The 15,455-nt window shown below is 39.4% G+C and overlaps 1 protein-coding gene across 2 annotated transcripts in view; it reads left to right on the plus strand.

The window, feature by feature from the left end:
* The window catches only part of strn (striatin, calmodulin binding protein), a 74,988-nt gene that overhangs the window by 45,978 nt on the left and 13,555 nt on the right, over positions 1-15,455 (plus strand). Inside the window, exons 3-8 of one of the 2 annotated variants that reach the window (XM_006638572.3) lie at positions 1,594-1,667; positions 4,198-4,282; positions 9,139-9,306; positions 10,532-10,667; positions 12,186-12,345; positions 14,072-14,182. In XM_006638572.3, the coding sequence (XP_006638635.1) occupies positions 1,594-1,667; positions 4,198-4,282; positions 9,139-9,306; positions 10,532-10,667; positions 12,186-12,345; positions 14,072-14,182 (734 nt within the window). The remainder of the gene's footprint in view (positions 1-1,593; positions 1,668-4,197; positions 4,283-9,138; positions 9,307-10,531; positions 10,668-12,185; positions 12,346-14,071; positions 14,183-15,455) is intronic. The other variant, XM_015363196.2, reaches the window with a different exon arrangement.

Raw genomic sequence — 15,455 nt, forward strand, 5'->3', positions numbered from 1 at the left:
AACACATGTTTAGGGCATTCAGTGACAGCAGCAAAAAGCCTTTAAAACTGTTACTGAATAGTAGTGGATTATCTCAAAAATTGATCAAAATCAGTTTTATGAGCTTTGGTTAACAAGTACAGTGGACATTCCATTGACAAGTTCACAGTTAGGTCATCGTAGGGGAAAAGAATTGCGTGAAATGAAGATGCTAGGTACAGCCAAGACAATATATCCTGTCCTACACCAGTATTTGTTTCTAATTTTAACCATGAGCCATTTTTCCTTAGTGGCTATTCCGGTTCAGAGCTCTGATGCACTAAAATAACAGCACAGTGATCTGATGACCTAGTTCCTACATTTTTCTATAAGTTTGGATGTTCCCAATCTTTGCTCTGCACGTTTCTTTTTTTTCGGAGAGGGATCTAGGGGAGCTGTAGTTCACGTCTTTGGACCTAAGCATTCACTCGTGCAAAAATGTAGAAAGAGCGCATTTGGTAGCTGTATGATTTTAATAACGCCTGATGGGCGCTGATTTCTTCTGAAACTTTTCTGCCTCCCAGGAAACGTGAATATAGGGCAAGGAAGAAACACAGAAAAAAAGAAATACCGTGCCACAATGTCTTGCTAGTAGTTTTTTGGGGTTTCGGACCACAGGTCAAAGAACTGTAAAATGCACTCTGGAGATTATCATATTGCTGCGTACCCATTACTAGGACCTGCTATTAATCTGCAAAGGGGGGTTTATTTGATGAAGATAGGAAAAGAATGGTTCCACTTTTCCCCTCAGACTTCCTTATTGAAAGAGAGACTCCCCTGTGTTTGGGTGGCAGAAACAGCCCTTTCTCTTTTAGTCCCAGTCCACTGTGGCCCAGTTGGAGTGAGAAACGACATTGCTTAACCTCTGGGATGTCTACCGATGGCTTTGGTTGCTTAGCAACTAGTCTAGTTTTTGAACGTCTTTAAAGAAATAGCACCTCAGCTGAATATTCCCAGTACTCAATTCTGAAAATAAAACTAATCGAAATACCCCTGAGTATCAATAGCCTTTTTAATAGTGGGATATATGTCACGAAATAATCCCTGGTGTCTTTAAGACCCCTATGAAATGCAGTGACTGTGTCTGTGAGTATGTTGTTAGCCAAACTGTGAAGTAATTGAAGTGTCTGTACAAATCTGCAAGAACAAATTGGTGAATCACGCTCTTTGAATCGGGATGTATGAAACAAATGTTTTTAAATTGCGCACCACACAAGTTTATGAAAATTTGATTTAGCGTTTGAAAACACTTTTATTGTAAGCTTTTATTTCATTTCTAACCAAAGCTCGCTGTTTAGTCTAGGTAGAACAAAAAGTCAAATTTCCTGGTATCAAGCTGAGTAGGGATTTTGTTCTTGTCTACACATTAAGGAACCTAGACGAAGAGATATTAATACTTTTTTTTGCTCAAATGTTTACTGGAACAGCAGTGTCTGTCTTCTTGTCATCATAGCTTGTTTATGTGATTCTAAATAAAATTTGTTTGGTGGTTTTTAAACGTGTGCCAGAAGGTTTTGTGAAATAACTGTGGCAGTCTCATGATGTATTGTTCTTTTTTCTTTCCTTCTTTTCTAGAGCAAAATACCATAAATTAAAGTATGGGACAGAGTTAAATCAAGGAGACATGAAACCCCCAAGCTATGACTCTGGTAAGATAGATATGCACATTTGCCTTTTAATTTATTATTTTATAGACTTGTTTTAATATTTTATGTAATGAATGAACTTTTTAACATTTTTGTAATATACAGTATATATAAAAGTTCAGGGCATATAGAGGTGACCTTCTGGTTTGCAGACTGTAACTAGATACCCGTTATATCTTAAGTCATATAAGATGCAAAACACTTTTAATGAAGTCTTTACATTCAAGTCATTTAAGACTGACATCTTTGTGTATCACTGCTTTGCTCACAAAGGCTCTGCTTTTTTCTCCTGTGGGACTTTTGTTTTCCACTAATGTTTGAATGTACAGTTTTTAATGCATCCTCCCATGTTTTCTCAAACAAGCTAGTACTGTGAGGCAGCACTGCCAGTATGGGTAGATGGGGTGCAAGTCACAGGACAGCAGCAGAGGGAAGACGGGAAAAGGGGGGGGATTCATTTTTTATACCAGTTGGTGATAGATGTTGCTGACAGCTACTGTAATGTCAATGTAGTCTTTGGCCAGGTCTTTATCATAGGTCACTCTACCTGAGCACATTATTTCTGGTAGATATCTCCCTGGAAGTCACAACACCATTTTTATGTTTTGCTATCTTTAAAAGAAAAGTACACAAGCATTTGTGTCTCTGCTTCGTCCTGAATTAGTCACCTTAGGCCTTGGTTTCACTTAGCACACTGACTAGCAATATGATTCGTCTCTCAACTTTGATGCTGCCTTCATCGTGCTCATTTGTAATTCTAGCTTTGTTGGAAAGCAGGGCTGAATAATTCATGTATTTTAATATTCCTTGTCATCTGAATTGTTTTTCCTTGATCTGAGTTCACAGAAGCGCTAAGGTGCTTTTTCAGGCCTTCGGCTTTTATGATGGGAGAGCTGTCTAGTGTTGCACCTGTCACTAACTGAATTAGCAATGACCCAGTTCAGATAGTGTCATGTTAGTAGCTGCCTAATTTTTCCTTCCATATCCTTTCAATTCCAGTCTCTTCCCTACATTAATGAACTTCTAATCTGTATAAAAGATGATAAGTGAATCCTTTTTTGCTTATTTTTGGACAAAGTGCATGGATTTTTAGTTGCACGCTAAATAAGGGGTTATCCTAATAGATCAGAATTGTACACTATGTATGAAAAATACTTTTTTCTTCTCTCTCACTGCTAATCTTGCAGTGTGCTCTTAATGACACAGTAGGAAAGGGGTTATCAGCTGACTCTTTGTTTTGTATGCAGCACCGTCACAAACAACTGGTAACTATTTAAAGAAACCAGGATGTGCAGTGGATGAGGCTTAAACACACTTGACGATTAAAACTGGGTCCTCGTTTTGAAGGTTAAAATTAATTGCGTCTCTATTACTAATCTTGAAGAAAGGGGAAAACTGAGCCCTTGATATGATGGACCTGTTGTATTTATTTACACAACCAGCCGCCTGTCTTGTAAAAACCTGCAGAACGCATGCAAATGGCAGCCTGTATATCGTCACTCATGTTAGGCATCGTCCAATCGGGTGTGTGTCTTTTGTGTCTTGCCAACAGCTATGAAAGCATTTCCATTACCTTTTTTGCCTGCACTGACAATGACAGTCAGTTTACAAAAGCCACCAAGCACAATAAAAGAAATACTATACCACCATACCACAACAAGGCATCCCAGCAAAATGTATATATACAGTAATGTATATTTAGACATTTTAGTCATAAATCAACATCAGCGAGCTTGTCTTCAGGCAGTAGTTGAGAGCAGCAATACTGAAATCTTACAAATCAAAACTAAATTTAATGCTCTAGGCAGTTACAGGAGCTACATTTGCTGTGATAGATCTTTTCTATACAGTATATTCCATTTTTTTTAGTTTGTTTCTTTGATATATTGTTATGTGTAATGCCTGGTAGTGAGTTAGCAGCATAAAATTAAAATAAAGCAATTCTGATGGATGCTCAGAAATTTAGATTATTATTACTGAAAAATACCTGGAAGAGATTACTGCCAAAATTGGACTTTTTATGGAATGTTAGGGGAAAGCAACATTGTGTATGAATCTATCTGGGTGGCTACCTTTGATTGCTCTATTAAATATTTCTTGTTAATAGTTAATATGAATCATTAACTAGGATATTAGAGTCTTAAATAAATTATTGTTAAAGTCTTTCCTTTGGCTTTAGGAATATCTTTCATGATTTATAATGATTTAAAACGTGTTTTGCCTGTGTGAGCTATAAAACATTATAAAGTGGTGTTTTCTTAAAGCATAGCTGTAAAGTTGCATTTTTTCAAGGATCACTTTTGTCTACATTTGGGGGAAAAAAACGTTGTTATTGCTTGTCTGATAATGGCATGTAATCGTCACGCTGACAAAAACTTGTTTTGTGTCCTGCATTTTTAACTTGTGATGGTGTTAACACGAGGATTTCAAAAACAAAGCTTTAAAATTGTTTTAAAGGAGCGGCCATCATTATCGAAAAATGCAGTCACCGGACCTTTTTTTTGTCTTAAACCTGTCTCCTCCACGCTTTCAGATGAGGGAAATGAAAAGGACAATGAGGTCCAAGCCCCCTTGAACAACCAGATCTCCTGGAAACAGGGGCGACAGCTCCTACGACAGTAAGTACAGCACAGCACTTCTGTCTTGATTCTCCAATTTCTCCACCTCCTGTCCAGAACTGAGAAATGCACTGATTCATTTTGAAGGAAGAATCATGCTTTCGCAAACACAGGCTTCTGGTGCTAGTTTGTAATTCAGGGTAAAATATACCTCACCACGTGTGTGATCTGCTGTTGAATGCGAAACCTATCTCCACCTTCCTACACTACGAGGTTTAATCCTAATGCATTTTGTTTTGGGAAGTTCTGTTAGGTCCAGCATTTCAAAGCTCAATACCTCAAAAACAGAACTGTAAAACAATTAGCATATTCTGTAGTATGGTTAATATTTAACTTAGTTTTATATTGTATTTTTAATTGAGGGGAGAATAATGATTGGCTATAGTTATTAGTTTGATTTCTACTCTTGTGTCTTTTAAGATTGTCATTCCTGTGGCAGAAATGACAAGAGCTTGTGAGCCGAAGGCAGGAAAGAGAGAAAAACAGTGCCCCCCTCAGGAGCCTAGTAGGAGTTTTGTTATATAGAGCAGCACATCCTTATATAAATCAAGACGAAGGAGGTGAAGAAAAAACAGTTATGCAAGAAAAGATTAAAAATGTAATGTAACTATAATTCATTGTGTATTCAGAATTCATTAAGTTAGTGCCATATCAATTGACATTTATGGTTTCCTATTGTATTTTAATGTCTAAAGATGTTTTTATTGATATTTTATAGTTTTACTTATATTTATTATACTTATATTTATATTTTACACTGAAGCATGTGAATGCCCTCTCTTAAGCTTTCCAGCATGGAATTTGCTTTTGTAGGTCTGGGATTGCAGTTGTCTTTTTGACACAATGTGTTGAGAGACTGTTGTGCCAAAGTGGCTGAGCCTTTGAAGTGGATGTCCTGACAGCACTTCAAGGTGCTGCTCTTGGCATCTTCAGATCTTTTCTAGTCGTTGGCCAAAGCATGGTCAGATCAAGTTCTCAAGTAGTTTCTCACGGGGAATCAATTCGTTTATGGCTGGATTCTGTCAGTTTTGTGATTTGCAGTGGATTTCAAATAGTTTAAAAAATGAAATAGCGATGAAGGGGTTCATAGCAGATATCACTTTCCCTACTTCCTTATTCTTCAGATTACATTTGGGAATTTGAAGTATCGATTCAGTCTTTTTGGTGTGCCGGTTTATATATTTTTCCGCAAATACCTTTACAGCATCACTCTTGCAAGGCTCTGGAAGATGCTCCAGCATGAGCCACAATTCACATAGGCCCTCTTTATTTTTGAGCCTATGTGAGCAGGATGCCACCCTGCTTCATTGAGTCTCTGGACTTTCAGATCAATGGAAATCCATCACCTAATAAGGCCCAGCAGATCACCATGATTGGAAGCACAGCTATAGCTATAAATGCGTATCTGAATAATACTGACCCATATCCTATAACTTTTTAAGACAGTGAGGTGGAAAACCCTCTCTTTAACAGTTGCATGGATTGCAAGTTTTACGGTGAGCAAAGCAACTATACATTATACTTATTTTGTAAATAATTTGAATGTAGTTATCATCACCACCCTGACTGTGTACTGGACTAAGCTGGTATTGAAAATGGAAGATTATTATTATTACTGGCAGTTACTAAAAAAATGGATGGATGAATTGCAGTGGTTGTACCAAATCAATTATCATCGTTTTTCAAGAAACCCAAAGCTCTGCACAATAGCACATACATAATACACAGCAAAAGGACAAACTGGACAAAAAGCTGAGCAAGCTGACTCAGTGAAGCCAAGAGAGAAACTGGGTTATTCATTCAAAACGTTAATGAGCAGATAGACCTTTAAGGGAGTTTGGAAAGGGTCAGCAGCCTCAGAGTCTCAGGGACGTGGGCAGTGAGCTCCCCAGAATTGGTACCCCACACAAGGGGCTCTGACACCCATGTAGGGCCGAGGCAGAGTAAGAAGTCCTCGGATTAAAATCTGGCTTGTACTCTTTCTATTTAGAATGTAGTTAAAGCATCCAGTGCTTTATTTGTGAGCAGCAGGACATCTACAGTAGCTCCTTTCTAAACTTCACTCTGGAAATTGCAGTCCACGGAGGACAGAGCACTTTTAATTAGTACATAGTCCACAGAATCCTGGATAAACTGATGCATATTTAGTACCTTAGAGAAGATAGCCCAGTATATATGCCATTACAGTACTGGGGACCAGTGCAGTGGTTTTCATCCTAGTGCATATTTCTGTATATATCTCTCCAAGTCTGATGCACAAATGTTGTGGCGTGCTCTTGTCTTTTTTCCAGCTGGATTATTGTAGTGTATAAAAAGGGTTACAAACGAGAGGAAGCCATTCAGCCAGATCTGGCAGTGCAGTTTTCACTGGTGTATCCAAACATATTGTTAAGTTGCAATATGTTCAGCTGCTCAGACTTTTAACTCAAGCTAAAATGAGTATATGCCACCTCTTTTAGCTGCTTTGCATTGGCTCCTTGTGGCTTTCAGAATAATAACTGCTCCCCGAGTTCCCCTTCACCCTGTGTCTGTGCAGAGCTGAAAATCAGTGACTGGCCTCTTTGTCTTACATCCCTGCTGGCAGGCAGGGGGCAGTTCTGCCTCACTACCACAGCTGTCAGGGCGACGGACCATTGGAAAGCACTGCACACGTCAAAAGAGAGCTCTGAAGGTTTTCTAGCCATCTTCAGGGACAGACAGTGAAAGAGTTAATGATCCAGCAGGATGTGACCCACTTCTATGCTTCAAGTTATTTTTCATGATCTTATTTCCTTTTTTTAATGCACATCTCCTCCACGTAAAACTGGATAATTCGATGCCTCATTTTTTCTCCATATAATTAAATTTCTGCGATTATCCAAGTAGGGCAATCAAAGTGGGTTTTCAGTGGTTGCTGTCTTTAGTGAAATTTCCCTGACCTTATCCCTTGTTTCTTTGTGCATGGTCTTTGTTTTCTAATGCTATTTCAGCACCAAACAGAAAATTAACAAAGACCTTCTTTCCATCTTCCTCAGGGATTTTTACATAACCAGTTCTATGTTGGGCACTTTCTTAACAAGCTCTAAGCTGTACCTGTGACTTTTTGTAACATTTAACATTTTAAATTTGCAGTCACCCCTGGTACATGCTGTTCAGATCCAACTGCTTTGAAGGCAGCAAATACAAAAACATCACAAGCACAAAGCAAAACAATATATTGAAGATACCAAATACTTGTTGAAGCTGAATAAAATCTTTTTGTGTATTTTTTATTTCATAGTATTCAGACCACTATTGAATAAATATTAACATACTTTACAGTCCTGACAGTCACTCAGATTCTTAGGAGAATGGGTACAGAAATAAATTAAATTGGAAGCGTTAAACATGTTTTAGATAAGTTCTATAGTTTTTATTTAGACCTAATTACTGCTGTTGAACATTTAATAGATTTTCTTTTTTATAAAAAGCAGGGAATTGGTTGAAGTAACCAAGGAAAGTATGTGAATGAAAGTTTTTTTCACAAGACAGTGGTTTTTGCAGAAGAAACACAGTGTTGGAGGAATGAATGGAGGATTGTGTGAGAGCATTCAGCCCCTCAGTGACTATAGAGACTGGTACAGCAAGAAACGACCCCCCCCCACCCCAGTTTTAAAAGCTGGTACAAGATGATATTTTATCAAGTGTCCACATAGGCAGCAAGCCGAGACATAACATTTGGAATAACACAGAGCTCAAAATTTTCATGTAATAGGAAGGTATGTAATGTCTTTTTGTAAAAATGCTGATTGTATTAAAAATTTAATGAAGGCAACGACTGCCAGGTGTACTATTTTGCCATTTTAGAAACCTGCCCGCAAGTAATTTAATTTTTAAAACATTTTCTAATTTATTTCCACCAGAAGGCACTTTAATGTAACATCTAATCTGGGGAGTGCCCTCTGGGCAGAATAAGAGCTGTGATGTTCGTTTTTCTGGATTTCTCCTTTTAGTCATTGGGTTAGTTGATTGTAAAAACAGAAGATTGATTTAGAAAACTCCCAAGTAAATACAAATGCTAATGATTAGGTATCTTGTCTCTTCCAGCTAGACAGAAGCAAAATATGAAATACAACCTTTAACACATGTTTTTCCATGCTTTAACTATGTGACCACACAGGTAACTACTTCGGTGTTTTCAGTCTTTGCTTCTGTGCAGTGTTGTTGTGTAACGAATTTCTTGAATTTACTTGGAGGTGGCTTTAGAGTCTTGAATGGTCTATTCTGTCTGTCTATTTTCTGTCAGTTCTACTAGGAAGCAGTGAGGTTTAATTATGTACTGTATACTACTGGGCTTCTGACAGAAGCATTTCAGGTGCAATGTTATTCCATTATCAGTCTACTGTGAATTGATTTTGCAGCTTATAATTAAAGTCATTTGATGTTCTATGAATTGAAATGGGATGAGCTTTTCCCCATGAGTCACGTATCTGTGAATTAGCCAGAGCATCACAGATTTTTGAATAGTCATTTGGCAACTCTGATCTTATAAAGAGAGTTTGCTGCCTTCTTTCCCCATATAAACCTCTCAGCTGTATTACCAACAGCACCCAAAAGCAGGGTCAGTGTGTTTCTCTTCCCTCTGTCCACTGCTGGCCATCTAAGATTTCATAAAGCATTTCTTTATAAACTTCCTCTCCGCTACTTCATCTTATTCCATTAGATCCGCCAAGTGCAGTTGAAGACATTCACGTGATTGAAAGATATTCGCAATAACCTCACATTTCAGTGGGTCATCTTGCCCGTGGAATTCACTCTCAGTGAAAAAGAAGGCAATCTTACGTCGTTCTGATGGTCTTAATTCCACTCGAGCAGCGCTAATGGCCCTTTCTTCCTAGGTACCTGCAGGAGGTGGGCTACACAGACACCATTTTGGATGTGAAGTCTCAGAGGGTAAAAGCTTTGCTAGGCCTGGCCGGGGATGCAGGAGAGAAACCACCGGAGAAGAACCCAGAGCCCATGGTGAACGGTACTGAGCCCTCCTTGAAGGGCAGCATCATGACTGGGTAAGAACACCAGCGGACGCCCTGACACTCACGCTGCAGATGCATGTAGGCAACACCTCCCAGAGTGGATTTTGTCAAGGAATCGGTTTGTTCAGTAAAAGCATAGTCATCCATGGTCACTTTGCTGATGTCATTCAGATCATCTCAGGATCCGCAGGAATGAATACAGTTTCATAAAATGTGCGGTATTGATTCTTTGTGAAAGAAGTATATGGTGGCGGAACACAATTTTGTCTTTGCATCCCCATGTAGCTGAATCCTAAGAACAGCCTGCTGTAAAATTCACTGCAGAAATAGAAGTATTTTACTGATGCTACTTTTTTGGGGGCGAAAGTTGTCTGAAAATCTAGAGCCAAAACTATCAGACGCTTTAATCTACATTTGAGTTAATGAGAATTCTCTATGAGGTTTTAATTATCCTTTCATCAACATCAGTGAATGCAAACGTTGTACCCTTAATAGCATTTAATAGTATAAAAGGACTAAAATGGCATCATTCTGCACGAGAGCCTTTTATACAAATATTTACTCTAAAATGAAAATTGCCTGTAGCTTTCCAGAATAGGCATATTTTTCTTCTGTGCAGCGAAAAAGATTTTTTGAACAGTGAAATAACCTGGCTTAAATGGAACTGGTTTCTATTCACTTCTTCATAAGCTTTGAGAATATCCTGAGTGTCAAGTTTACTGTTTTTGAAACCTTCATTATCACGTAAGCAACAGTTGCTTAATGTATTGTTTGTGGCCCATGCTGATGACTAATAATGGTTTAATACACTGCGGCTAATGTCTAAAGAGCGTTTTATTTGCAAATTGTTTCTTTATGGCAGGTTTTGTTTTTCTTACTTGATTAGAAAATTCTGCACCAGCTCATAGTCACATTTTTCTAAAGATGACATTAGAAGAGAGGCCTTCACTTAGCTCAGTTTTTTCACAAATTTCCCCAATCCCAGAAAAACAGATCAGAATAAATTCTGTGACTTCCTCTGAACTGTATGGCACTTATGACCTTTAACCCTTACACCCTAACGCAGGAAGAAATGTCATTGTTGTGCCATTTGATTCTGATAACCTTTTCCCTTTATACAATAAAACCCTTAATGAATTGCTTTAAATGTCTGTATTTGTTCCTGACTGCTTTGCTGTGGGGAGTTATTGTGCATGTTCCCGTGCGTGAAGATCTGCCTGTTCTCCTTTCCTGATGGCTTTTACTCCTGTGCGATCAGGAAACCTGATTTGAGTGACTCAGCCTCAGTGTTGGAAGCCTTTAAATTCATTGAAAGTGCTGCTGCAGAGTTCAGTGACGAAGATGAAGATGATGACAGTGATGGGAAAGACAAGACAATTATCGATTCTTCGACGGTGAGTAACAGTACACTTCTAAAACCCAGAAAAGGGATCCATGTTCTTTTGCAGTCCTAAAAGACCTTTGCATTTCACCTTTACGATGCAGAGAGGCAAACTGTATGTCCTTCTTACATGTGGTGTTTTGTAAAGTACAAAGAAATGATACGGCATATAGGACGGGCCAAATTCTAAAGCATAAGCATGTTCCATTAGTTTATTTAGCAATAGATCATGTAAGTGACTACAGTTTGCAAATAAAAAAAGCATTTCTCTGAATGATACATTTAATTCGACAATTTGATCTGATCTAGCAACATGAGCATATATTATAATTCTTTGTACAAAGCATAGTTTAAGTTGAAGCCAGTCCCATGACAATTCAAAAATTGGGGCTAATCTTTTTTTTAACACATTACTGTAAGCTGCCAATGTGTTTCTACTGTATGTAGTTAGTAAATAAAATCAATTTGTCATCTAGGAAATAAAGATTTCCTCTCATGCAGTGCAGATTTTCTCACATTTTTGCATGAAGTAGAAAAAAATAGTTGCTAAGAAACCTGGAATGTTATGGTAGCACTGAGGAGCTTGCCTTTGCTGACTGTTTTGTGTCTCTGTGCGAAGATGCATCGTGGCTTCAGGGAGCCATTTTAAAATGTTGATTTTAAACAGAATTATTGACCGGCCCTGTGGGGATTGACTTTTTCTTCGGCCTCCTTTGCAATAAGAGTGTGTTTTGTTCACAGCAGTTGGCATTGAGGCCACTTCTAGCCAGCTCTGAGGTGTCTTGTTCAACTGTGAAAGGCTGGCTTCACACAGTCTTGCAGCAGGAAGCTCATAACTGCTTTACAGCAGTTTGTTTGTTAATGTTAAACAAAATTTCACTGTCACATCTGTGGCATTTCAGTTATGTTTTACAGTAATCCACCTCCATACTTCCTTAAGGTCTGCTGCAGTCACATTTATGCTCTCTTCATGGAACACTTTAACTTGAATGGAACGTTTAACCTGAAGTATAATCAAGTAGGGACGCCTACGTAGTGTCTGGAATATTCCTTACGTGTGCAAGTATAGGTGTCTTTGAGCCCCATGTGCCTTGTCTGTAAAATACCTGCCTGTAAACTCAATGTGTGTAACTGTTAGAAAATGTGGAACGTATAGAGCTTTGCTTACTGTGCAGTGCACAGTTCTGTAGGGAAACTGAAAGACGTGTCACTGAACTTGAAACTAAATCTCTGACTTTTGGTGATTTTTTGGTGGCCGTGATTTTCTATCGCTGTTATGGAATGCCCTACCTCTGAGTCTTCAAGAGGCAAATTCTTTGACTCTCTTCAAATCTAAAAACTCATCTTTTTACTAGAGTCTATGTCTGATTGCCCTACATTTAGTTCTGTCTGTTTTTGTTTAATTTTTTCATTCTGCTTTTAATTGTACTTTGTTTCTTCTTTATCACTATGTCCAGTGTCCTTGGGTTTGGAAAGTCACTTTAATAATAATAATAATAATAATAATAACACTATCACGTTTAAAAACCAGATTGTAAGGAAGAAGGTATCGGCCTCCCCATCGTCCTCCTCTGACATCAGTGATGACCTGGACACAGAGGAGGCCCTGAAGGGCTTCGACTTCCTGGGGGGCTCTGATGACGTGGACAACTCTGTGGAGTCCAGGAGCGCGGGAGACGGCACCGACTGGGGTAAGAAAGGCCCAGCCGTCCTGTCCCGTACTGTCGCCCACACCCTCCATGCGCTTCAGATCTGCTTCCCGAGTGCGAAACTAAAAAACATAGACAACACATACTTGCCACTCGCTGTAGCATTCTTATGGTTACCAGAATGAGTGTTGAATAAAGCAATGAATGACAAAAAGAAATACAATAGATGAGAAAGACAGTTCATCAAAAGTATATATCCTCTTGTTGTTAATGCCAATAGCATCAAGATTGTATCAAAAGATGAAAGACTTCCCAGTAACAGCTTTCTCGCCATAATAAAATCACCTTGTGTTTAACCTGTTTTAATACTGCAAACCTTGAGAATGCACAGAAGATTTAAACAGTATAGTTTATCAATTGGTTGAATGGTAATAGAACCAGTAGTTCATTTAGTGGAGCCTCAGTACCGTAATCTCATTTTACTTAATGGTCACTTAATTGTGAAGTATTACAAGGTTACAGACAGGCAGAAATTGAATTATGTTAAAAGACTTAAAACAGCTTTCATATCTCGCAGCCAGTTTACTTTTTATCTTCTTAACACGAGCCATTAAGCATCTGGCATCAAGCAGATTAGCCATAAATCTCTTTTTTAAACAGAAAAAAACAAGCTCGTGTTTAGATTCTTTGTGTTCAGGCCTACTTTGTTGGACTTTCGGCATCCTGACACAGTGCAGAGGTAGAGAGCACTTATTAATGAATCATCATCTACAATGTGCAAGACAACTTAAATATTGTAGTGCTTCATTACCTCCGTTGCGTGAGTAGTTGTTAATGGAGGTGTTCTCCCAGCATTTCGATTTCTGACCCATTCGCCAAGAAACCACCTGCTCCTAGCACAAATGTGGCAATGTGTTTTTCCTGTGAATTCCATTTGTAGTAAAAATAACAGTGAAACAGCATTGAATGCTTTAAAAAGCAACAAAACATTATTTCTTACTAACCTTTTATATTATTCTTACATATTACTCTATACTGATATATTACATTTATTATACTTTAAGGACAATAAACCACAACAAACAGTCATTTAATTTTTTTGAACCTAGTATTTCTCACTCATCATTTGGTTGTTCAGCATTTTGTGGTAAGCTAGATAACACCGTCATTCATGTACAGAACCCAACACGATAAAAGAAAATATGCTCAAAGGTATATAGTAGTAGTGTCTATGTTTAGGGCAATTTTTTTTACCTTTTTATGGCCTGTCTTTTCGTTTAATGCTTTCACACTTTTCATTTACAGTACTGCTGCAAGTTAAGAAATTCTTCCTCAGAATTTTTTGGTTCCATGATGTGGTGAATTTGCAGCACTTCTGTCAAATCCATTTTTGTTTTTGATAAACAGTATGTTTTGTTCGTGTGCCTGCAGTTGTCTGTTTCATGCCTTGTCCCACATTAACCAGCGCAGCTGCCTGCGACATAAACCTTCTGTCCCATCCTCGTGCTGGTGTCTGAAGAGAATGAAATCGATTTTCTTCTTGCTTGTACATGTCAGCGCTGTCCTCGTAGCTCAATCTGGCCTCAGTCTGGCCGCGGCCTCACGCGCTTCTGCCAGGGGAGTGCCATTCGTCTTTCAGATCGGCGGGCAGGCTACGGTTGGCTCTCCCGTGGCGCTGTCACGTGTGTGTGTCCGAGCCTGGTCTCGCCCCCCGCATCCAGAGCCTTGGGAACTGAACAGGATGCCTTTGATTTGTCTCCCTGTTTAGAGAAGGACGAGCAGTGTCCCATGCCAGAAGCCTGGGATGTGGACCAGGGCTTGATAACCAAACTCAAGGAGCAGTACAAAAAGGAACGCAAGGGGAAAAAGGGGGTGAAGAGTAAGTCCACCAGGGCGGCGCCGCCTCCCTGTCCTCAGACAGACCAATTGAAAAGAAGCATTCTCTCCCTCCGTCCCATTTATTCTTCAGCTGCTCCTTCCGGCAGCTCTCTCACTCTCCACAGCTCGGCTTCCACAGTTCTGTTTTTGTGTTTCTTTACCATTGGTCTTCCGTTGTCACCGTTTAACGGTCCCTAGCGTTTCTCTGCTGTCGTGTGTTTATTTCTGTTCCTCGTCTTGGTCTCCTTTGCAAATCTATTTCTCACGGTCGTCAGTGTCAGAACCTACTTGCCTTGACACCAGGCAGTGTTCTGGCCATGTCTCTCCGCCTTGTGATTTCTTTTTAATTTGGTTTGGTTGTATATATATTATTATTATTATTATGATTAATCATTCTGAAATCTCTCCACATGGACACAAACTTTTACAAGGCAATATAGGAAATTGCCAATAATGCAAATGCAAATATTTTTCCAAGAACTGATTACTTGAATAGATTGCTTGCCAGTAAATGTTTGCTCACATTCTGGCACGACAGCACTTCACCAGATCCACCCTACTGTGATGGGGGAATTTAATGATATCATGCCTGATACATTGCTCGCTTTTGTATGAGGGCTTGTTTCTCATAATTTTTTATAACGTCCCATATGGAGTTTTGCAGCATGCGCATACATTTTCAAACATCCTGTCCTTTATGTCTGAGAGTATTCTTAGTCTGCAGTATAATCCTTTGCATTTGTCTACCAAGGGCTTTTTTTCCACCCATTATTTCTTTCCCTCCTGTCCGCTTTCAGGGCGTCTGCATCTTAATGCCTTTTCTTGCTCTTCAAATTATTATTTTTTCTCAGTTCAGTTTCTCTCTCCCCTCCCCCCACATTTCCAGCTGGGCCCAAAGCATTGTGGGTTGAAAAGAGCAGGAGGCGGAGTTCCCATCTGCATCCGTAGTCTTAGCAGTGGCTGTGTGGCCCTGCCCTGGCCAGTCAGCCCAGTCCGGGAAGGGGATGAGCACAGGGTATTGTCAGCCTCTGTGCTCACGCCTCAGCCTGGGTTTCTGTCGCCTGCGTCTCGCTTTCCATGCTGAATTGGATGGTGTATCTCCAGCTGCCAGCCCTTCTGATCTGTTGCTTTCCTTTCTGTTCTCATTCACTTTTTTTCCCCCCTTTCCTTTGCTCTGTGGTCCCCCTGGTAGCCCTCGGGTTGTCGCTGTCTTTTTGAAGTTCTAGAACGACGGTCACCCCTTGTCTCAGCGTGGTTAGCGAAAGATTCCCCTG

The sequence above is a fragment of the Lepisosteus oculatus genome, chromosome 17, assembly GCF_040954835.1.
Source record: "Lepisosteus oculatus isolate fLepOcu1 chromosome 17, fLepOcu1.hap2, whole genome shotgun sequence".
Classification (NCBI taxonomy): domain Eukaryota; kingdom Metazoa; phylum Chordata; class Actinopteri; order Semionotiformes; family Lepisosteidae; genus Lepisosteus; species Lepisosteus oculatus.